Below are 26,109 nucleotides of genomic sequence, written 5' to 3'. Positions count from 1 at the left end.
TTCATCTTTGTTGACAGGCGTATGTCCTTGTGCTACAAGACCTTGGATTGGAATCGTCCGAGTGCTTGACTGGCTTTTTGGATTATCGCAGTGATCTCTTTGTCCAGGGAGCCATCACAGGACATTGTGCTGCCAATGTATTTGAAACTGTCCACATTCTTCTGCTGAGTTTCGCCAATGGTGGTACAGGATTTCTGAAAGGACAGTGTTTGGGGCGGGCTAGAAGAGGACTTCTGTCTTTCCCAGGCTAATTATGAGTTCAAATAGGCTGGAGGCTTCAGAGAACCTGTCCATGATTGCATGTAGGTGAGTCTCTTCGTCGGCCATGAGGGCACAATCATCTGCAAAGTGTGCTTCAGTGATGAGTCTTTCTAGCGTCTTGGCTTTTTTCAGCTTGGCGACGGATATCAAACACTGATCCATCCAGGCGATATCTAATGTAGATACCAAGGTCAAGGTCATGGATGACATGGAGCAGTACCTGTGTGAAGAAGAGGTCGAAGAGTACCGGAGCGAGTACACAGCTCTGCTTGACACCATTATATATAGGGAATTTCTCAGAGAGTTCTCCATCTGAGAGAATCTCTTCAGTTATTTCATCGTGGAAGAGCCAGATGAGGTTGGTAAACTTCTGAGGATACACAAGCTTCTTGAGTACTAGGTACCCACAGGTCTTCTCTGTTGACTGTATTGAAAGTCTTTGTAAGGTCCATGAAGACGGCATACAGATTCATGTTCTGTTTAAGGCACTTCTCTTGGGCTTGTCTCACTGCGAAAATCATAACAACGATGCTGCGGTCTGGGCGAAAACCACACTGAGACTCGGGGAGGTTCTATTCTGACACTGCCGCAAAAAGCCTGTTGAGAATGATGCAAGTATTTTGCCTGCTATGGAGAGCAAGGAGATGTCTCTGTAGTTACTGCAGTCCGCACGCGTGCCTTTATTCTTAAAGAGGGTCAAAATTTCTACGTCGCTGAGGTTGTCTGGCATCTCCTCTTCCGTCCAGACGCTGATTAGCACATTATGGAATGCCTTCAGACTCTGTTCACTGAAAGCCTTGTCCACCTCCGCTGAGATACCATCCTTTCCAGGTGCCCTGCCACAGTTCATTTGTTTAATTGCCATCCTTAACTCCTCTATCTTTAGCGGAACATAAAGTTGGTCGTGCGTTGACTTTTGGGGTATTTGGTCAAGAATAGATTGGCTGACCGATGGGGGAAGACTTAGGAGCTGACTAAAGTATTCTTTCCATCTGTCCTTAATGCCATTCTTCTCCTTTATTAGTGTAATGCCATCTTCAGCAAGGGGGCAGAGCCAGACTTTGAAGGGCTGAAGATTGACTTGATGGCGTTGTAGACCTTTTTGGGGTTGTTAGTGTTGGCATAGCGTTGCACTTCATCAGCTTTCCTTTACCATCAAAGGTTATGCATCTTGCAGATTTCTCTCTGAACCTCAGCTTGATAAGATTTGAAGTGGTCTTTTTTAGTGATGGAGTTTGTGTCATTCTGCCAGTCCATGAATGATTTGTTCTTTCTGGCAAGCAGATCGTCAATGGCACCGTTGTTCTCGTCGAACCAGTCTTGATGGGTTTGCTTCTTGGGGCCCAGAGTCGCCATAGTTGTTTCTCTTATCATGTCCCTAGCGTGTTCCATTTCTCGGAGGCATTTCCACATATAGGATCGTTGGTGGACAGCTTGTCGTCTAGGCTCTTCTGGAAATTAAGCTGCATGAAAGTTTGACGATGTTCAATGTTGTGCGCACAAGCTTCGGACGCTTTGGGTGATGTGGGGCAATGTGCAGCTTTAGGCGAGGTCAGACAAGTCTGTGATCTGTCCAGCATCCTGCTCCTCGCATGGCCTTGGTGATGATCACATCCTGAGCATCGCTCTGGCGAACTATTACATAGTCGATTAAGTGCCATTAGCGAGATCTGTGGTGCATCCAGGTGTTCTTGTGTTTGTTCGCCATTCTGAATACTGAGTTTGTCATTAGGGGGTCAAATTATGTGCATTTGCTGAGTAGGAACAGACTGATGTTGTTCATCTTGCTGATACCATGCTTTCCAAGCACACCTTTCCATCGGCCATAATCGCAGCCAACATGGGCATTGAAGTCCCCTAGTAGTATGATCTTGTCAGCTGGAACTGAGCACAGTACAGAGCTGAGGTCCGCATAGAACTAATCGATGGTTTCTGCTGAGCTCGAGAGGGCAGGGGCATAGGTGCTGATGATTGTTGCATAGTATTTGTGGCTGACAGGTAGTTGCAGTTTTAGTAGCTTTTCATTGATACCAACAGGCATGTCTGGAAGCTGTTTCAGAAGACTTGATTTGGTAGCAAGGCTGACTCAGTGGATCCTGTCCTCATTTTGGGCTTTTCCTATCCACAAGGTGTAGCCACTTGCTAGCTCAATCAGAGACCCTCCTCTGCGAACCTGGTTTCACTCAAGGCTGCAGTGTCAATATTGTAGCGTGAAAGCTCCTTAGCAACTAGGGCTGTTCTCCTGTGAGGTCTTGCTATGTTCTCTTTGTCCATGAGAGTATGGATGTTCCATGCTCCAGTAAGTTTTTTCTTTGATAGTTTCGACCACAAATATGGAGATCTTGCCAGCTGCGGCAAGCTGGCCAGATTTTGAAGGGCAAGCCATTTTTTAGGCTACTTTTTCTAGGCCGCTCCCTATGCATATGTATGTATATATGTATGTATGTATGTATGTATGTATGTATGTATGCATGCATGCATGCATGCATGTATGTACGTACGTACGTATATATGTATGTATACTTGCTAGAGTTGTTGTCCTTTATGTCCTACAGCTGAAAGCATTATAATTCACAATTTTGTGAATGAAACTTGTCTTTTTAGGGACTGCATTTAAACATGGTACACGTGTTGGCCATCATCTAAAGAGTTATTGCCCTTTATGGCCTACAGCTGATATGACAGAATTTCGTTAATGCAACTACTCTCACTATTCAGTACATATTATGGTAATGATCAAATGATATGCATGTTGACCAATGACTGTATTCATCATATTTTCAGAGTATGCACAATTTTGACGATAGACTGATCTCTTTTACGGGTGTAGGGGTCAGATCTATGAGGCAGGGATATATATAACTGAGCAAATTGTTCATGATTCCTCAACTTATACTATTTTTTAAACAATACTTCCTCAAAGGGATTCATCTTCTACTGCACAAAAAGAGTGTCCAGGAATTTAAGATAGGACCATTTTTTTTTTAAACGCAACTCTAGTAAAGTGCCCTGCCCAAGGACACACCATGGTAGCTCACCGAAAATGGTCTGATGATATGATTTTAACTCACACACTTTCAGTCTTGTGTCTGGCATGCTAACCACTGAGACACTGCAGCTCAAAACAATACCCAATGTTGAAGACTCTCCATCATGGAAGAATAGCAATATGATTGTCAAGCTGGTCACAGTAGTGGCCATACTGGATAACAGTAGTGGCCACATTGGATAACAGTAGTGGCCACATTGGATAACAGTAGTGGCCATATTGGATTTTTATTTTAGACCAACTAAATCTTATCAAAATTCTACCAGTGAAAACCCATACTATAATGACTTTTCATTCTGGGGAAGAAGCAGAAATAGTTTTGAAGCTGCCTGCTTTGGTGGCCAAATGGACATTACATTGGCACCATTTTTATTTACGACCTACTCGACATCATAAGAAGTATTCTGTGAAAACTCCATGCCAATATGACTTTCCATTAAGGTTGGTGATTTGGTTTTTTGGGTCTAACACTATTTTTCAGCACAAGATAGGTTATACATGATGCCTGGTATATTTGGTGGAGGAAGCACTCGAGAAGAATAAACGATCCATGGGAAGCTACTGGCATTCAGGAGTAGCAAATAAAATAAGATTTTCTGGCGGCTGATATGGCATTCATAGCAGACATAGATCAGTACCATTTTCCCTTCAGATCAATCACAGGAAGTATTTCAGTGAAAAGCACATACTGATACGACTATCCGCATAGCTGTAAGGATAAGATTTTCACACTTGATGTCTGAGGAGCACCATTTTCATTTAGGATGAACTATACACATCATAGGACATCTTTCAGTGAAAAGTCCATATTAATATCCCTGTACTTTAGGGTTAACAAAACTAAGATTTTCATAATGGATGTTGCAGGAGAACCATTGCCATTTGGAACAACAAAACTTTGGGGTGAATATGTATATCAAGTTTCACAGCATAGTTTGTGACCAGTGATAACACTTGTGCACTAATGAATAAACAGATTTCAGATGATGTACAACAGGCCATCCGATAAGCTCTTCTGGCCTATGACCAGTACAGTTAAAAACACAGAATCACTATTTTGCATCAAATGATTTTTTTTTAATGAATGATGTAATTTCATCTGCTGCAATGACATTCATAACAAAATATATTCCAGCATATTCTGATGTATCTTCTGTCATACAGAGGGTACATTAAGGATAATTAAATAATTATTTAAAGGTCTTTGTCGTTGGAAAATATTTCATTCCTGTTGACTACTGCATCACTGTCATTTATAGAATTGGTTTTAATGAATGCCATGTCACTGACACTATAGCTGTTGAAATCTGTTTTACGTAAGGAAGTGTCTAACATTTCTGCAATGGTTTCATGAACTGGATCATTTCCTTTTATCCTTGATTAGTACTATTCCTACACAGTGAAACAAAACCAGGTCACATGTTACCTATTTGCCAAAAAAAATCAATAACTGAAACTTTTGTTTTTTTACAGTCTTGTTAGGTAAACTGAAGAAAATACACACGAACTGAGCATTCAGCTTTTATTCGCAAACAACGACATATATATAATTCTTACAATTATAATTCAGTTTTTGTATAGTAACAATATAAAAACATTAGCATCAAAACCAAAGTATAGTTATCAATTCACAGACCCTTCATTATTATATTCGATTTAATATATGATTTAAAATGGAATCATATAAATGATCTTAAAAAATACTGTGACTTCATTATTTTTTGCTGGGTATAAACTTTAGTGGATTCTGTGGTTGCTAAAAACCTTGAATTAAAATACCGTACATACTCATTTATAAGCCATGTCCAAAATGGAAACACAGATCCTGCTCTCCTGTTGCATAATGTGTCAGCAGATCAGGGTCTGTGCAGTTTGTACCTGGACTCAACATATAAGTACATTAGGAATAATTCTTCTGTGGCAAAAGATGACACCATCCCATCTCCATGAATTTTAGTACAAAAAATAGCCATATTTAGCAAAAAGGAAACAATTGCTATTCACAAAAATAAATGAAGTCACCGCAAATACAAAATCAGAGTATACAAAGCTTGATTTTTTATAAATGTTTCAAAATCTGTATCCTTTTTTGTTCTTTTGCAGCAATATTTTGTAAAATAAGACAGGGGACAGTGTCAATGTAAATACAACCAAGACTATAAAAGTTACAATGAGTCCAAATACACAATAGAAAATAATATTTAAAGTCTTAAAAAATGTCCAAGTAAAATGTTATCTTTATTAAGAATTTAAAACAAGATGGATAGAGCTCCATAAAAACAAGTATAGTAGTACAGATGGAGAACATGTATGTAGTTGGGATGAAAACCATTTGACATTTGTGTTTCAACATACATGCTGAAATATATGCAGTCAAGTAAACAAGTGTTTTTTCGTTATAATTTATGTCACAAGATCATGACTTAAGACATGTGATAACTGTCAATCAAACCAAATAGACTTTTTGATGTGACAGTACCACTTTGGCCCCCAGGTAGCCATATGTAAACTCTAACTGATATGTAAAATGATTATTCAGTTGTCCCGGAATTATTTTTTTTATTATGCAATATTTAACTGGGCAATACATTCCATGATTAGCCATTCTTATTTGTAGACCTAAACATATTGACAATAAATAAAAAATCAATTAAACTTTCATCCTAAATAAATCCAAAATATACACTGGTAAAGTGAAGACATCTCCATACACACATGCTACATTTCTTCAATGGTAAATACATACTCTTCACATGTACATTCATGCATCACATAAACATTCACACAGACACACACATGTATGCACAAACACATCCACACAATTACACATATGCAGCACAAATACATTCACACAGACACACATTTGTATGCACAAATGCACCCAGTCATATATATGTATCACAAAGGCATCTAAAGACATGCATACACTGCAGACAACAACAGATATCTACCAAATTAATACACCAGTCTAAATGCAGTTTTAAATAAAAAAAAACAGAACTTCAAATTACAAATAAATAAAGGTAAACGTTTTCTCAGTGTAGAACATAACAAGAGTTTCTCAGTGTAGTGCAGACAAGAGTTTCTTAATGTAGTACAGGAAATAGTTTCTTAGTGTAGTACAGAACAAGATTCTCTCAGAGTAATACAGAACAAAAGTTTCTCAGTGTAGTACAGACAAGAGTTTCTTAGTGTAGTATAGGAAAGAGTTTCTTACTGTTGTACAGAACTGGCTTCTCTCAGAGTAGTACATAACAAGAGTTTCTCAGTGTAGTACAGACAAGAGTTTCTTAGCGTAGTACAGGAAAGAGTTTCTTATTGTTGTACAGAACTGGCTTCTCTCAGAGTAGTACATAACAAGAGTAGTCTCTCAGAGTAGTACAGAATAAGAGTTTCTCATAGTAGTATAGAACAAAAGTTTCTCAGAGTAGTACAGAAGAAAAGTTTCTCAGTGTAGTACAGAACAAGAGTTTCTTGGTGTAGTACTGAACATGAGTTTCTCAGCAGTCAGAACAAGAGTTTATTAGAGTAGTATGGAACAAGAGTTTCTCAGTGTATTATAGAACAAGAGTTTCTAAGGGTAGTAGATAACAAGTTTCTCAGTGTAGTACAGAACAAGACTTTCTCAGTGTAGTACATATCAAGAGTTTCTCAGAGTAGTATAGAACATTGTGTAGTTCAGAACAAGAGTTTCTTAGAGTAGTACAGAACAATAGTTTCTCAGTGTAGTACAGAACAAGAGTTTCTTAGAATAGTACAGAGCAAACATTTCTCAGTGTAGTACAGAACAAGTTTCTTAGAGTAGTACAGAACAAAATTTTCTCAGTGATGTACAGAACAAGAGTTTCTCAGTGTAGTACAGATCAAGAGTTTCTTAGAGTAGTAAAGAACAAGAGTTTCTTAGTGTAGTACTGAACATGAGTTTCTCAGTGTTTCTGAGAAACAAGAGTTTCTTGGATTAATTCAGAACATGAGAAGGAACTGGCTATAGTAGTAGTTTCAGACTGAGGTATTAATTTTTGTCCTGAGATAAACCATAGATTAAGACAATGTGTGTCAAAGATTTCAAAAGAGAATTAAAAACATGCAGGAGTTAGGTTGTTGATTTCATAAACAGTCATTACAGTGTTGTAATTAATCCACTGGCGCTGAGCAAGCTTAATTCTTATAACAGTTAATTACAATACAGGTGTGAATTGCTATAATTACAGTTAAATATAATACAGGTGTGAATTAATTCTGATAACAGTTAATTACAATATATGTGATATAATTCTTATAACAGTTAATTATAATATTGCTGTGACATAATTCTTATAATTACAGTTAATTACCTTACTGGTGTGATTGTATAAAAAAATCAATGCTAAGCTGACTCCTTAGTATCTGACATTAATCACAATCAGGTCATTCTCGATGCCATGAAATAGGAAGCATAGGAAAATCCCCAACACTGGGTAATCTTAGGTGTTGAGAGTGAAATGGAACAATGGAGAGTGGAAATAGAAATATTGTTTGATGCAGCAAGGGGGATGCACCAAAAGGCATTCTTACCATCCCAGTGATATAAATACTTAAAAGTCTTTTGCCTAATATGTTAATTACCATCCATAATCACTTATGAGTCCAACTGCAAGCTGCACAGACCCAGATCTACCATCAAATAATGCAGCAGTTGATCAAGGTCTATGCAGTTTCTTTGGAGTAATCAGCAGAACAAACAAAAGAGACCCCAATCTGCTGGAACATTATGCAATGGCAGATCAGTGTCCATGCCGTTTGCAATTGGATTTGACTTAAAAGAGAGTACAGTGAAGCGTGTCTAGACTTAACACTGTTGAGACTCAAAATTCTGTCCATATTACAGAGTTTGTCAGTATAAAAAGGCTTTATTAGAATGGCTTTATTGGCATAGCAGTTGCCATTCATATTCACCTGGTATACCCAGTAATCATTAAAAAATGTCTCAAGGTTATATTTTTAGAAATGGTTTACTGGAATTTAAAGTTGTCAGTTTGGCTGATTGGACATGTACAATGTTCATGTTAGCAGACTTTTATGAAATCAAGTTTATTTTTAGAGATTTATATCTTTTACAGACATTTGTGATTATAACAAATCATATAACATGTATGACATATCTGTTACAGTACATGTATATAACAGAAGCAAAGAAAAATTAAAATTATTGGTTCTGCCAAAACAGACTGGATGTATGATCATTAAGGTATTTTTTGTCCAACTGTATCAAAAGATACAATAATTTTATAAAGAATAGGTTATGCAGATTCATTTTTCAAAAATACTGAAATTATAACATGATGTGCCCTTGGTGTTTATACACCACTGACAACAAAAAGTACTGTGAATGGTACATTACATGCCTGCCCTGTGTCTAGTAGTCCTCTAAGTAAGCACTCATAGGACATTGTTAACTCAGGAAATTACTGCACAGTGGGTCTCAATGACCTTGAATTTGGGCATGGTACACAATCCTGAATTAAATTTACTGTGAAGAAATCATTATTTCTTATTAGACTTGCAATGACCTTGACATTTACAGAAGTTTTGTCAAAGAACTTACTCTGGAAGGAAAGTTACTATGAAGAATGGAAGCAAATTTGCTGTGTAAAATCTAAAATATTTTTCTTGGAGACACAGTGATCCTGATCTTTCACATTTTGACCACATATCAAAAGACCTCTTTCTTGCCTTAAGTTTAAGCATTCCACAAATGTTATTGAAGGTACATGGTCTACAAATAAAATGTTATTATGTGAAAAATAATATTATTCTTCCAGTCACAGAAATCATCACCTTTCATTTTTTGACCCCAAATATGCATAGGCTTCCAAACCTAAAGTAGTTATCCAAAAGGTACATGGTTGAGAACTGAAGGTTTTGTGCAGAACCAATTCTTAGTTTTCAATCACCTTGACCTATGACCTTATGACCCCCCAAATCAACAGACTTCTCATTTCTCAAAGTGCAAATCATCGACAAAGTTTAGTCTGGATCTGTGATGTAGAACTACAGTTATTTTTACCTTTAACACAAAAACTGTCAGGCTCTTCCTTACCCCAAGTGCAAGCCATGTAGAAAGCTTGGTCCAGGTCTGTGATGTCATTTCATTCTTTCAGTCATAGTGATTCTGACCTTGGACATTACTAACCCAAAATCAATAGGTTTCTTTCTTACCCCAAGTGTAAGTCACCCACAAAATTTCGTTGTTGTTGTTGTTGTAGGATTTAATGCCATTTTTCAGCACACCATACACTATACATAGTGGCCAGAATTAATGGTGGAGGAAGAACCCAGGAAAACCCTGGAAAGAACCATCGACCCATGATAAATTTCTGGCAAACTTTCTCACATACCCACATTAGCTGAATCCAAGACTCGAACCCATGCAGACAGAGGTGAACAAAATTTGGTAAAAAGGTAGATAGTGTATAACTAAAGTTAAAGTGCATAACAAAAAAGGTAACTGATAAACAGGGAGATGGTTGCTGGATGTAGAGATAGACAATGCCCTAGCATTATGCGCTCTGCCTTTGGTGGGCATACAAAAAAACATAAGCCTCTTATCACCTGAGGTGTGGCAGAGCATGTGTCACTTACATGAATTTCTGCTATTTTGTATGTCACTGACAAATTTACATGCCTTTTTGTTCTGTTGTGTGTCACTTACAAATCTACATGAGTTTCTGCTATTTTTGTATGTTGCTGACAAATCTACATGAATTTCTACTCTGTTGTGTGTCACTGACAAATCTACATGGATTTCTGCTATTTTGTATGTTACTAACAAATCTACACGAGTTTCTGCTGTTGTGTGTCATTGACAAATCTACATGGATTTCTGCTATTCTATATGTCACTGACAAATCTGCATGCCTTTCTGCTCTGTTTTGTGTTGCTGACAAATCTATATGGATTTCTGCTATTTTGTGTGTCACTGACAAATCCACATGGATTTCTATTATTTTGTATGTCACTGACAAATCCACATGGATTTCTGTTATTCTGTATGTCACTGACATATCTACATGGATTTCTGCTATTCTGTACGCCACTGACAAATCTACACGCCTTTCTGCTCTGTTGTGTGTTGCTGACAGATCTACATGGATTTCTGCTATTTTGTGTGTCACTGACAAATCCACATGGATTTCTGTTATTTTGTATGTCACTGACAAATCCACATGGATTTCTGTTATTTTGTATGTCACTGACATATCTACATGGATTTCTGCTATTTTGTACGCCACTGACAAATCTACATGCCTTTCTGCTCCGTTGTGTGTCACTGACAAATCTACATGGATTTCTGCTATTTTGTGTGTCACTGACAAATCCACGTGGATTTCTGTTATTTTGTATGTCACTGACAAATCTACATGGATTTCTGCTATTTTGTATGTTACTGACATATCTACATGCCTTTCTGCTATTTTGCATGTCACTGACAAATCTACATGGATTTCTGCTATTTTGTGTGTCACTGACAAATCCACATGGATTTCTGTTATTTTGTATGTCACTGACAAATCTACATGGATTTCTGCTATTTTGTACGTCATTGACATATCTACATGCCTTTCTGCTATTTTGCGTGTCACTGACAAATCTGCATGGATTTCTGTTAATGATTTTCACTCCTGAGTCTACAATTCTATGTACAGTGATAGAGTGTATCCATAGGTGCAAGAAGATGAAATTCATGCTTTGGCAACAATTTCTCACTAATTTCTATTCCTTCAATTCTTAACAATATATCCAAGTATAAATTCAATCAACAGGTACAACAGGATCATAGTTCAGTCAACAATCAAGATTCAGTAATGAAAAGTTAACATTAGGAAAAACATAGATATTTCTCTGTTATTAAATGGTTAGTTGGCATAATATTAAAAATCATTAAAAGTGAATTTTATAAAAATGTCACATAATCATGTTTAATTTACATTCAATACAAAACAAAAGACTACTCAAACCAATGAAATATTGATTCCTCTAAAAGTAAAATTCATTTTTTACTTCAGAAATGTAGCTACAGTGAAATAAATCTTGAAAGTACACAAAACATTTATAATAATTTTCATATTATGAAATATGTAAACTAGGATATAACGTACAAAAGAGTATAATTAGGTGAACATTTTTGATACAAGTTGGTGTAAAATTGTCTAATTAAAGTCAGTTTTTTTCTGGTACTACAGTTGTTTTATATTAATTTACTAAGACACAATGAAGCTATGTCCAACGCTGGCAGTGAGTTGGAGAGGGTTACCATACACAATCACTTATAAGTTAGGTTCAACTGCAAATTGGATAGAGCAAGATTTTACAAGATAACAGACTCCTCCAATAAATTACACAAAGACCTGTTGGTCAGTGAGTTTTTTATCGGAATGTAATGATTATTTAGATCACAACAGTTTTTTTGCAACAGGTTTATGGCAGGTTGTAAATTGTTAACAATTTCAAAAGGTCTCATACACTGTTTGTTGACTTTACCATTACTTTCACAGAATTGTTACTGTAATTATTAAAACTGTTTAACAAATTTTAATTTTCATTATTCATTAAGAGATAAAAAATTTCAACCATGTTATTTTATGTCAAAAATTTTTCCCAGAGTTCATAGCTATATGATATATACCAAGATAAAAAGTGGCATAACGATGATGTCAAAATGAAATAATCATGTCGTTTCAAGCTGAACAGTAAATGTTTAATGCAAAATCAAATCAAAATTGACAGTGAACAGGGGGTGCCCTGATCTGATGACTTGTTTTATGATGGCAAATCTAGATCTGCACTGTTTACTGTTGGGTCAATACCATCCACTGTTTACTGTTGGGTCAATACCATCCGCAAGCTGATATTGTAGTACATATACTACTACCATATATAACTGCTTACAAGTTACGACTGATTTCAAACAACATAGCCCCTGATCTGCCATTGCATAATGCACCAGAAAATAAGGGTATGTTATTCTTTGAACTGATTAATCCTAACATCATTGACTCAGATCTGCTAGTGCATCATGCAATGGCGGATCTGTGTCTATGTATTTTGCAGCTGAATCTGACTTGTATGCAAATATATACGAAACAGTACTGTTATCCCTCACTATAATGATATCCAAGAGCTATACAAGTGTACTGTTATTAGTGAGGTCACCTTATACTGGTGTACACCTTGATGAGGTCAGCTTATACTCGGGTACATCCTGATGACGTCACCTTATACTGGGGTAAACCTTGATGAGATCACCTTATATTAAGGTACACCCTGATGAGGTCACCTTATAATGGGTTATAACTTGATGAGGTCACCTTATACAAGGGTATACCTTAATGAGGTCACCTTATAATGGGGTACACCTTGGTGAGGTCAACTTCTACTGGGGTATACCTTGATGAGGTCAGCTTATACTTGGGTACACCCTGATGAGGTCACCTTATACTGGGGTACACCTTGATCAGGTCACCTTATAATGGGTTATAACTTCATGAGGTCACCTTATACAAGGGTATACCTTGATGAGGTCACCTTATAATGGGGTACACCTTGATAAGGCAACCTTATGATGGGGTATACCTTGATGAAGACACCTTATGCTGGAGCACATGTTGGTGAGGTCACCTTTTGTGGGGGTACATTGGTCAAATCACCTTATACTGGGACATGGCTTGATCAGATCAGCTTATACTGGGGTACACCTTGATGAGGTCACTTTATACTGTGGTATACCTTGATGAGGTCACCTTGTAATGGTGTATACCTTGATGAGGTCACCTTATACTGGGGTATTCCTTGATGATGTCACCTTATAATGGGGTATACCTTGTTTAGGTCACCTTTTATTGGGGTACACCTTGATGAGGTCACCTTATACTGGCTTACACCCTGACAAGGTCACCTTATCTGAGGGAACATTATACACAGTATACAGATCACAATGTAATTGGATACTTCTCCCTCCCCAACCACAACCCAGGTGATAGATACAGAGTTCCCCCCTCATAAACTCTGTTCAAGGGATCCACACAAATGTATTGTGTTGTATATATATTGCTATTACATAATCTAATGGAATCCAATATCACACTCACCTTCTAATGAGTAAACTTGTAACAAGGGACAAATAAACTTAAATTAACTTTAACCTAAGTGCAGTGACTGTATTTTTTGTTACAAGAATTCACAGTAGCCCTATTTAATTTCAACAAGGATGAAATAATTCCAAAGTGAGCTCTGCTAAGTTTCGCGTGCTTTGGAAAAAGAAATTTCCCAGAATTCTCTAGTAGTCATGTTCCATTTTATAGCCTATCAGACCAAGTAGCCTCACGTGGTCACTGTTGGTGTGTACTGTTTGACTGGACTTTGGCCATGTGGAGTGGACATCATCGACTTTCTCCCATGAGGAGTAGCTACCCCCATTAGGCTTTCGAGAATTTTCAATGCTTTCCTTGATTCTCTGTGAAAAAGAGGTACAAAAAATGAGGAGGTACAAAAAAATGATCTTGCATTGGAGGATATTCCTAGTTTTCCAGTTAATAATAGGTTAATTTATATTATCACTTCTTTTGATGACATTTCTTCTTTCTCATCAATGCAGTTATTCATCATTGTTTTATTACTTCACTTTAGAGTTAGCTGATATTACAATCATCAGAAATATCATCACCATTATCATTAGTATCATACTCATCATTCATCAGTTCTCTAGCATGTAATATATATCAGCCATTTCTTGCTGTTGTTTTTAAATTTTTTAATTTGACTATTTGAGTCTGCTCTATTAGAACTATTACCTGGTATTCTGCTAAATTGCTTCAACAGAAAAGATGCTTATGCAAATTATTGTTATTTTACTCCTCGTTTTTCATAACAAAACAGTACTGTTCAAGTGAAGTAAGATGTAGGTGAAGCATTAGTATTTCAGTTTCTTACATTTTCAAAAAAAAGTCTATTTAGCCTATTGCAAATCTCTCTGACTGAAATCTCTACTTAATGATTCTTTGTTCCCATTAGATGACATTTCCACACAAATATCTTAAGGAAGTACTCTATATACTTGCTTGTAAGTCAAGTCAAACTACAAACAACAAAGATCCCGATCTGTCGTAGAAAAATGCACCTGCAGATCAGGCTTCTTGTTTGTTGTTTGTTCTAATGATTACTCTTAACAAATGCAAAGACACAAATCTAATGATGCATTATGTGACAGCAGATCTGGGTCTGTGCAGTTTGTAAATAAACTTGTCTTATAAACGAGTATATACAGTTATGCCTGTTCCAAACTTTAGTAACAATATGAGCAATTTTTAAAACTAAGCTGCTGAATTTTATAATAATAATAACAAATACTGCTGTTGGGTATGGAAGATTTAGAACTACATTAAAACATGACCTCCATACATGACCTTTACATTTAAAATCAAATTTATAAGAGTTCCATGAAGAGTCATATTTTGTTGGTGAACATGGTTGTGATGATACTACTATGTCCTAATGCAAGTATTTCAAGAATCCTGGCATTTCATCATACAAAACTCTCACCATACATCAATAATGTGTGTAAGTTTCAGCTGCCTAGAACAAAAAATATAAAAGTGATGTGACTTTCAAACCTATAACGCTGAATCTGAAAATTGTTGATCTGCCACCCCTGCTGTGACCTATACATGCAACCTAGGTCTCATCAGCAGCAAAATGCAGGCCAGATAAAACAAATTGCCTGTTAAATTCCATGATGATTAAATTATAAATAAAAGCAGCAGCAAATATATTCATCAGTACAAGCTGACTGACTGTTCAGTATAAGCATCTGTTATCAGCTGGGATACAGTACAAACTTGGTGCAACCCATGCAAGAAATCTTCACAAGCCCTGTGCAGTACATGCAAGAGAATGTCTTATTAAATTCAAACGCTTGAAGTATTAAGCAGAGAATAAATAAACAGCATATTACTGAATTCAAATGCAAAGATTATTGTATTAGACAGAAAATCAATGAAAATAGCTTGTGATTTTGGGAAAGTGTTGAAGAGTGAGGAAAAAGTTTAACTGAAAGCCTTAGGAAAATTTTGCGTTTTGTAACATTTGTATTTTATGGAACTTCATACAAGCAACTGAAAGTGCTGCCCATGAAAATAAGCTATTTATATCAATGCAAATTTCAAGTCAGCTGACTTAACCATTGCTCTCATAATGAATGCTTTTCAAAACTTTAATGTGCTTCTTTCATCATTTCTCAAATTGATACCCCTCCCCCAGGTAGAAAATTACAAAAACATCACTACAGCAATATTTTACAAACTGTAGGACATATAAAATTAATCTGCAATTTTTCCCTATCAACCTACTGCATTATTGTATATTCTGATTTAAATCTGACCACACAAACATTTCTAAAAACATTATTTGTGCACCAGTCACAAACTGGTTCCCTGTTTCATAAATATTGCTTTGACTAAACTTCTCATAACAAAAACCATTCCAGAAATGAAATCTAGCAGCAGAAAAGAATGAAGAATACATTCCATTATAATATGAGCAGCATATTTTACTTGCTACCAAAAAAACTAATACACCTATGTAGGTCACTGCAACCTAATTGGGGGTCAAGGTAAGAACTTTCCAGACAAAGCATAGGATCGATGCTTAGTTCAGTCCTTCTTTATTATTTACCTGAAAAACACTTTTTCACTATTAAAATATCACAGAAGAAGACATGCCACTGTGAACTAATATGCTGCAAATCATAGTTTTGGCAGACAATTTAAGTAATTTCATAGAATTAATACCAGAGGAATAGTGATTAAGTTGCTCACAGAAATACAGTACTCAATCCTTATAACACTGTCCACAGGAGATATTGAATATATAATGACAATAATGTTTACCAAATTTTATTGCATCCATTACAAACTTTAGGATTAGTTGTGTTCATCAGACTGTGTGCAGGATGGATGGATACAGAGATGAATGAAGAGACACAAGGATTTCTATATGCCCATGCTGGGCCATACAAAAGTACAAGGTGTGTCTGTGAGTATCAGTTGCAGGCAGTGTTTGTTGGAAATATTTTTGGGTATTTAACTGAACCACATTACAGACTAGAGATTTCTTAATTTATCATGCACACCTGGCTGTTCACTTTCTGCATACATTTATCATGCATACAAATTTTATACTTGACTACCTTCTGCATATGTTTACCATGCATACACATCTTATACTTCACTGTTCACATTCTACTTAAATATAACTTTTTTCTTTTCTTTTCTGATCAATGCCAGGTAATAATAAGATTCAAGTCATTCTATGCCAAATATAGTCTTTTATTAGTTGTCAAACTGCAAGCAATACAGACCCAGATCTGCTTTCGCCTAATGCACTGGCAGATCTGAGTCTGTGCAGTTTGTTAGGTGCAAACAATAGAACAAAGAACATGGACCCTGACCTGTTGGAACATCATGCAATGGCAGATCAGGATCTATGTGGTTTGTTAGGAGTAAACAATAGAACAAAGAACATGGACCCTGACCTGTTGGAACATTATGCTATGGCAGATCAGGGTCTATGCTCTTTGCAGTTTATACTACATATACTCGCATACAAGTCAAACTGCAAACTGCACAGACCCAGATCTTCCATTGCATAATGTGCTGGCAGACCTGGATCTGTGCACTTTGTTAGGAGCAACCAGTAGAACAAAGAACATGGGCCCTGGTCTGTTGGTGCATTATGCAATGGCAGATCAGGATCTGTGTTGTTTTGCAGTTTGACTTGTATATGACTACTATATATATGGTATGAAATACAATATTTTCTAAGGTATAAGTAAATGCTAATTTCTACCTTCTACATCAGATGAATCAACCTAAAGGTGTCTATATCTTGTGATAACAATCAATGCACAAATTATGCAACAACTACACGGAAATTTCTAGTTTTGGTGCAATCACTATTTCCTAGGTTTACAAATTTTCTGTATAGACAATTGTGTGAAATAGTTGTTATTATATAGCAATGTGATTAAGAGTTAGATCTCTGGTGCATAGGAAGAAAAGATGTGCCATGCTGGAGCAAGTGGTTATTCATCAAAATCCTGCAACACAAGGACTATGGTCTAGGAACAAACCAATACATCAGAACGTAGAGAACATAAGCCCAGCAACAATTACAGTAGTGATTTTGCTTTTATTCTTTGAGGAAAAAAAAAGAAATTTCCTGCCAAATTATCTCATTGGTAACTTCTAACATTTGGCATTGTTCTAAGTCCATATACTCTGAAATTCTAAATTTATGTTCTTATTGTTGTTGTTGTTGTTTTGGGTTTAACAATATTTCTTAGAGCAAGCTAGACAACACATGATGGACAATATAACAGGTGGAAGAACCTGGGAAAACCTGGTAAGAACAATATTTTTGTAGATTTTCCATTGTTGATATGATATGATAAATATTTCTTGATGAACTAAAACTGTCAATGTTAGGTGTATCACAAACTTTATTACAATTTATTTGGCATAGTCTTAAACAAAAGAACTTGTTTCAGGAAAAAACGCTAGGAGAATGGGCATTATGGGGCCATAACCCCTCTAAAAAATGACATCAAATGCTGGAAATCTGACTCATCTGTACAATAATCCTTGGTAAGGTGATGTATTGGAAATCACAGACAAAAGGACAGACAATCAGAGGGTCATATCTCCTGTAAATAATGTAATGGATTGCTAGAAATCAAACTTATTAAATGTTTCATTAACATAATGATGCATGTTACATTTTTATTAAATTTCAAATAATTTTGGCACAGTTATGATGCAGAAACAAACCTAGAAGGGTGGAAAATCAGGGGGAATAACTCCTCTAAATGATCCTGTTGAATGCTGAAACTCAAACCCAAGATCTCTTCAATATAAATATGCATGCCAAAATTGGATTAAGTCCAACAATCATTGCCAAAGTTGCACTAAAAAAGCCAAAGTCAGGACAATAGGCATTCAGGAAACAAAAGTCCTGTAAATGACATAGTGTAGTGCTTGAAACTGAAATGTCCTGTAAATGACATAGTGTAGTGCTTGAAAATGAATACATCAAAGGTCTCGTCAATATAAAGCCATAAGCCAAATTAGGTTTAAATCCAACAATCCATGAAAAGGTTATGATGTGGAACCATAGCAAAGAGGATGAACAATCAAAGAGCATAACTCCTGTAAATGATTTCTGGAGAGATAGAAATCAAATTCATTCAAGTTCTCGTCAAGATAAAGCCATTCACCAATCTGTTTCAATGAGACAAATCTTGCTTTAAATTAAGTCATGTAAACTAGTGTCAGAAAGTCAAGCAATCAAGGCATAATTGCTACAAATAATTTTGTGAAATGCTAGAATCAAACTCATTCAGTATTGCTTTAATATAGAACTGCATACCAAATTTGGCTGAAACCCAACCATCCATGGTAAAAAAATGGAAATAAAAGTTAGGAGGCTAAGCAATCAGATAACATAACTCCATTAAAAGTCATGATGGAATGCAAGAAAACAAATTCAGGGTCTCATAAAAAAAAGCCATAAGCCAGTGTACGTTTAAATCAACAAACTTGACAAAAGTTAAATCACATAAAGTGATAAGGACAGGCAATTAGGGGGGCATAAATCCAATGATTTTATGAAATGATGGATATCAAACTCAATTAGTGTCTCTTCAATATAGAACTGCACACAGTTATATCTGGTTGAGATCCAGCTATCACTGATAAAGTTAAGCTACATTGCAAATTTGGTTGACATCCAGCTATCAATGCTAAAGTTCAGCTGGATACCAAAAATGGTTGAAATCCAGTAATTCAATGGTAAATATGAAGAAATGAAAATTAGGAAGATGGGCCATCAGGGGTAACAACTTCTCTAAATCAAGACATAAAATGTTTGAAATCAGTCATTTGAAGTTCTACAGTTATTACATACTTCTGAGACAGGGACTGGTATAAGGTGAAGTTTTTTACATTGGCAACATGCACAGTGGAGAGAATGTTGTCATACCTCTATGCTACTTTCAAGTACTGTGACTGAAATTTCTTGACGTTTGGTAATTATAGATAAAATGGCTGCTCCCATATGCTCAAAAAAAGAGCCTGAACTAGTCTGAAAGTATGGGAAAATTAATTTTGCACAGTAGACGATGCCAGCTTCCGAAAGAGCACTATATGAATTACAAAATATCTAAAACGTCAAACAAAAGTTATCAGCTCATTTATTTTTGAAGTCCAGGATGTGAAAATAACCAAGTGGAGCAAGCAATCTTTTGAGAGGTGCACATTTTAAGTAAAGCCAATCTGAGTAGTCTATAACCCAAATTACACCAATGAATCATACACCAAAATAAAGAGAACAAAAAATTATTTCAACAATACCTGAGATATACAAGGTCCTTTTTAAATAATCAGAATAACCAATGAGAAAAACATGGAAATTCTTTTTCTTTAAAAAAACCAAAAAAAAAAATGCAAAGTGTGAAATTATAGAATATAACCTAAATGGACCTTTCTAAAATTTTCTCTAAGTGCCACCCATGTTTTTTACACAAGAAATTTTCTTTTCCAATGTACAAATAAATATGTATTTTATAGACTTATTACTTAAACAAAGGTAATAATAAGGTAATCTGCAAAATTTTAGAAAAATCAAAGGAGTAATTTCTGGGATATTTGGGCTCAATATTACTACATATTTCCAATATTTTAGTCCAGGTTGTTGTAACAATTCCTGCCTGCATATAGTCAAGGATTACATAATGTGATCCACCTATTCACTAAGTCTCTCACTGGCACAGTGCTAAGCATGTCTGATTAACATTTTGGAAATGTCTTTGTAAAGCTGCATACCAGTTTTGTTAAAATCCTACAATTCCCAGTAAAGTCATCATGCAGAAACCAGATAACTGATGGCTGGACAACATCATTACAAGTGGGTTTCACAAATTTTGTTCAGTGGGAATTTGTAAATTATTTTCTTGGAAAAATGGCTATATCAATAAATATCAAACAGCTAGATAACTATACATTTATCAACAAATTCATTTATCTCTGCTGAAGCTGAAGTGGTTTATCTTATATGGCTTACCCTTGTGTATTGATTTTGTCAAATGCAGAACAGATTTAAAATTAAGGAAACAAAAATATGTACCCATAATGCAATGACTCCACCTCGTAAGAAGGAAACAAAAAAATGTACCCATAATGCAATGACTCCAGCTCATACAGAACGAAACAAAAAATGTACCCATAATGCAATGCTCATACAGAAGAGTCACACAATTATATATGAATTTCAACTGGTTTACTCCTTACGAAAATCAGCTCTGAGAATTGCCAAAATAAAACAAATCTTGCACATTTCTTGAATCTGTGCAAATATTGACTTAAGTACAAAGCATTATCTGTCATACTAGTAGTTCCAGCCTACTAAGTAGACATCGGATTAAAAATACTAGATTAGTTTCTAGTTGGTGACCTAAAAAAACAATCTGCACAAAAATAGTTTCCAACAAACACTACCTGCACATACTTGGATCTGCTATCACAAAATGTACTGGCAGATCAGGGTCTATGCAGTCTGTTTAGGACTAATAAGTAAAACAAATAACACAAACCCTGATCTGCTGGCATGTTATGTGATGGCAGATCTGGGTTTATTTTGTTTGCACTTGGACCAGATTTAAAACCAAGCACATACAAAAGTGCACCTGACTTTTCAAAAAGGGACATAAAAAAGTGTTACAACAAGGTTTATGTGTGAGAATGTTTATGGGTCCACTGCAAAAACAAAAGATATATATATATTTTAAATTCCTGTAATGGAATGACAATCTAATCAGGTTATTTATATATGAATACAAAATTTTAGTCATCAACTTCAAGTGGTTTTGGCCTAATCATGATAACAATTAAGGACTTCACAAGTTGTAATCCAAAATGTTCAAAAAAATTTAACAAAACTTAAAGATTCTGTAATGGTTTGAAAATCCAATCATGTCATCTACATTTGCATTAAAAATTAATGGCAATATTTCATTTGTCTACACGGGGTGTTTTTTTGCACAATCTTGCTAACCTCGTTTCAGATGGACAAACATAAAGATGACTGGTTGAATAGGACCAAATCAAGACACCCCTTCTGAAAGCGCTGGAGAAAAAAACCAGGGTGAGCTATGGTACAGATGAAGAAGAGGCAAGAGACAGGAAGAAAAGAATACCCAGAATCAATGAGAAGCAGCTTACATCACCATTTTTGCTTCCACATCTAAGTGCATGGTTCAAGACTTAAGTTATATATATATTGTTTATTTTTGTTGCCCTACCTTTTGGTGGCTAACATAATTCATTCATTTGCCACCCAAGCTAACCTATCTGATAACCCAATTATGTACCATGATTGCAGAAGATGTTGATGTAAACTGAGTTTGAAAAAAAAAATGAAAAAGATATTCAAAAACAAACAATCTCCAACCTTGATGACATCCTTCACCTCACTCCTTTAGCAATGAAATATATCAGATGTTATTATTACACAAAAGACACCTGTAGTTTTTCTGTATCTGATGACAAAGTAGATCAGATAATATCAATGTAATACAGAAAACACATGTGATTTCTAATCATATAATAACATGTGCAAAAGCAATTCCTGAATATTAGGAAGCAGAGGAATGTTTTATACTCAGGTATTTTGTGGTGATTCTTTATTAAGAGCATCATATTGCCAAAAACTATTACATTTTATGGATAAAGGTTTAATGAACACTGGTATGTGCTGATCTAGTGATGTTACCAGGTTTTTGAAATAGTACTTTATTCAAAATGATTCCAGGAAGGACAGTACAAATTTAAAATGTTGGGTTTAAGTAAAAAATAGCTAATTAGCAAATTTTGATGAATACAAAAAGACATTTTCGTGTACAAGCAGATTTCCAATCTGTATGACACAAATCAGCAATCCTCTTTCACTTGAATGACATGAAGGTAATCTAGCAGGTAAATAGCTCCCAAATTCTTTGAAATATTAGAAATGATTTGCATGTTTGAAACCTTCATATCATAGATGATTCATTTTGACTATTATTGTACTAAAATGATACATTTAAAATCAGCTCAACATTTAAAAATAATAATAATTTAAATTTCCATAGGGCAGTTTGCATGACTAATATGCAACCAGTTTTCAAGAAGTACTGAAATTTTACTTGCCAACTGTATGCAGTTATTTCACTGCATTATTCATTCCTATCATACATGTACAATACATGTATGATACCAGTGCATCAGTACAATGGCTGTAATTTTGCCAATATTTTAATTTGTATTGCCTGAAAACTCATTTTTGTTACAATATGCATTTTACTAATTGCAAATGATTGCCTGAGCAACCTTTAAATCATTGAATCCCCTACAATTTCTTCAGGTCAAAATTTTCCCTCACATTTCAGCAATATTTGGATACATGTTATCTATGTATGATCTCTGTATTGAATCAAGGCAGAAGGAAAAAATGGATATAATGTATTCTTTCAGTAAAATGAATATGAGATTTAACTGTTTATGCATCATGATATTTTGAACTTAATAAAAATGGACCTAAATAAGTTTTCTTAAGAGATCGGAGTTAAGAAGTTTAACATGAAACTTAAGTTCCAAACTGAAGTATATCTGACAGTTCAAATGCTCTAGGCTATCAAGAGAACAAAAGTGAATGAAAATGAAGTAATGTATATCATGGTATTGAACTTTCCTACCCCAATTAGACATGTGGAAGGTTTAATCTTTTTCCCTCAAGTCTAAATAAATTTTTGCATCTAAGAGGCAAGATTTTGCTCAATGACAAGAATCACTATAACATGAACCTAAAATTAAGTAGGTGCCTTGAATGATATAAAAAAATAAATACATCTCCCTTAAAAAGCAAGATTTAGTGAAATTATATAAAACTGTGTTGGCATCTTGAATGATATAAAAAAATAAATACATCTCCCTTAAAAAGCAAGATTTAGTGAAATTATATAAAACTGTGTAAGATCTGAAGCTGATACAAAAAAGAATAAACACCTCCCCCTCAATACCTCAGGCACAATGAGGTCCAGAACAACAGACCATGATAGTGAAGGAAAATAAAGATAAAACCAGTGTAAAATAAATACATATATTACTGAGTGGAATATGTTGCAAATAATTTGACATGTTACACTTATCCATCATTTAATTAAGTCCATTAATTCCATAATGCTTGACATTTTAAATCCAATTATATGAAAATTCAATTACAGGATTCATACCAGTATAAATATAGTAGCCCAGACTGATTGATCCAATTCCCAATATGCCATATGTTAATTCATACGTTTTAAGACTAAACAATGAAAGTCAAATGCACACTTTCGTGATTCATTGTATCCCATAAATATTGCTAATATCACCTGGCACAAAACACAAGAATTGATCCTGGTCATCATAATCATTGTCCAATTCTGATTTGTCATCTTTGTTGTCATCTGCAAGTGTTATGTGCAGACTTAGCTTGGGCTCAGTAAGTTACACTTTCAGCATATATTTGTGAAACCTATTAAATTATATGCCACAAAAAGAAACAGGTGTCAACTGTGTGGCATGATCACAGGGAGTTCAAATAAACTCTGTTAATTGAATATGGACTCTGCATGGTACTGAACAAGTATCAAATGTGCAGCTCGATCAAAAGGAATGTCAACTGTGAAATCAAAGTGAGTGCTGCCTTTGCAAACTAAGGACTTTGTACTGGCAGATAACTTTAGAAATATTACTTCTGATTTAGATCTAGCTTATGAAAAAGATAACTATAAATCAAAATCAAAACTTTTATTCTATCAAACACAAACAGTGAGTACGCATCAATGTGTATAATGCAGGTTGTTCAGACTCAATCAAAAATGTAAGTTATACTCTAACAAGTTAAAAACCTGGGGAAAACAACAGTTAATAAGATAATACAAAGCAGCTCAATTTTAATCAACTATTACAATGCAACAAACATTTCCCAAAAGTTGTAGATCAAAATAAAGTCATCCTTTAACTAGGTTCTCAAAGAAGAGCTTGCATGCATTGATGTGATAGCTGAATGGCCCTATTCATGTTTGAATACAAGAGAACTAACCATGATTACAATGAAACAAAATTTTGAGACTGAAACAAGAATTTTCACCCGACAAGACTTCTTCAGTTATGTTTATTTCTCTTAAAGATGCACCTGTTAGCATTTACCAGCATTTTTCAATGAATGCTCTTTCAAGATATGTTTTTATTTACTAAGCATTAAGAAAATATTTTTCCCTAAAAATCTTCTTAAAACTTGTTAATTTTATGATGATAATTCTAAATTTTCTGCAAGTAACAACCATTTTTGATGATAAAACAATCGATATATCAAGGTCATATTACTAATTTTAGTAACATCCATATTTGATGATAAAACAATCGATATATCAAAGTCATATTACTAATTTTAGTAACATCCATATTTGATGATAAAACAATCGATATATCAAGGTCATATTACTAATTTTAGTAACATCCATATTTGATGATAAAACAATCGATATATCAAGGTCATATTACTAATTTTAGTAACATCCATATTTGATGATAATACAATCGATATATCAAGGTCATATTACTAATTTTAGTAACATCCATATTTGATGATAAAACAATCGATATATCAAGGTCATATTACTAATTTTAGTTGCAATCTTCTTCTCATTGAACAAATAGAGACCAATTCGTATTTTTATGGATTACAAAAATGGGACCTATGCCTGACACTGCATTAAAAGCAGATTTGCAAGTTTTCTGGGTGTGAGTTATCAAGGGAGTGGTGTAAATGGTACCATTCATATCTGCCTGTAATCAACAGAACAAACTATATAGACCCTGATCTCCTGGTATATTATGCAATGTCAGATCAGGGCCTATGTTGTTTACCATTGGAATCAGGTTTCAAGCAAATATGTACAGTATATCATTTATGATACAAGAATGTGTGAGTTATAATATACTTTCAAAGAAATAAAAATATACTTCTACTTACTGTAAAGTTAAATACAAATCAAAGAAATATGAAAACAAATTAGTAATCTGACTCTTTGTATTACTTTATATTAAATGTCATGTTTTTCTTCACATTTCCCTTCATATTCAAATACAGTGAATGCCATGTTCTGATTACTAACAACTACAGGGACAATATTTCTTTTTTGAAGAAATGAACAAACAACTAAAATCAAGTAAACTTGACAGAGCATGTAGCACAAAACACACCAATATGATTAATGTAAAAATTATAAACCAGCTTTTCCTCACAACGTCAATACATTAATCCCATGTCCATTCATTTGTTAAAATCATTAGCACACTCCAAACATTATATTTTTTAAAAAGAAATACTACATGATAGCAATTCAGGAAATGTTAATAACATGCACTAAGCCCATCACTATAATGATTTTCCATTTGTCAGTGGATTTTTCTTTAACTAAATGTGACACTGAGATGGGGCAAATTTGTCAGCAAATGTAGGGCTATCACAAAGTTACTATATTTTCATATTGTTATTATCTATGACTTAATCAAATACTGACATATCTTTCTGAAATATTAGTATATAAGACTAATAAACAGCTGAATGGAAATTAATTTTTTATATTTAAAACTGCTTTTTAAAAATTTAGTGGTCATTATCTAGAA

At 34.8% G+C, this 26,109-nt stretch overlaps 2 protein-coding genes across 3 annotated transcripts in view; both read right to left on the bottom strand.

The window, feature by feature from the left end:
- Positions 1–596: 596 nt before the first annotated feature.
- Positions 597–1,126, bottom strand: LOC149802651 (uncharacterized). Its single transcript, XM_089953806.1, has 2 exons — positions 886–1,126; positions 597–769 (listed from the first exon to the last, which is right to left on the bottom strand). The coding sequence occupies exons 1-2, from the start codon at positions 1,124–1,126 to the stop codon at positions 597–599; spliced, it is 414 nt and encodes a 137-aa protein (XP_089809932.1).
- A 3,692-nt stretch (positions 1,127–4,818) lies between these two features.
- Positions 4,819–26,109, bottom strand: part of LOC149802650 (uncharacterized) — a 104,813-nt gene continuing 83,522 nt past the window's right edge. For both annotated transcript variants that reach the window (XM_089952012.1, XM_089952013.1), the window contains one exon: positions 4,819–13,802. In XM_089952012.1, coding sequence (XP_089808138.1) covers positions 13,670–13,802 — 133 coding nt within the window. In that variant the 3' untranslated portion in view covers positions 4,819–13,669. The remainder of the gene's footprint in view (positions 13,803–26,109) is intronic.

This window comes from Sinohyriopsis cumingii, chromosome 3 (genome assembly GCF_028554795.1).
Source record: "Sinohyriopsis cumingii isolate HCF-2022 chromosome 3, ASM2855479v2, whole genome shotgun sequence".
Classification (NCBI taxonomy): Eukaryota; Metazoa; Mollusca; class Bivalvia; order Unionida; family Unionidae; genus Sinohyriopsis; species Sinohyriopsis cumingii.
This window is presented reverse-complemented; position numbering and strand designations above follow the sequence as displayed.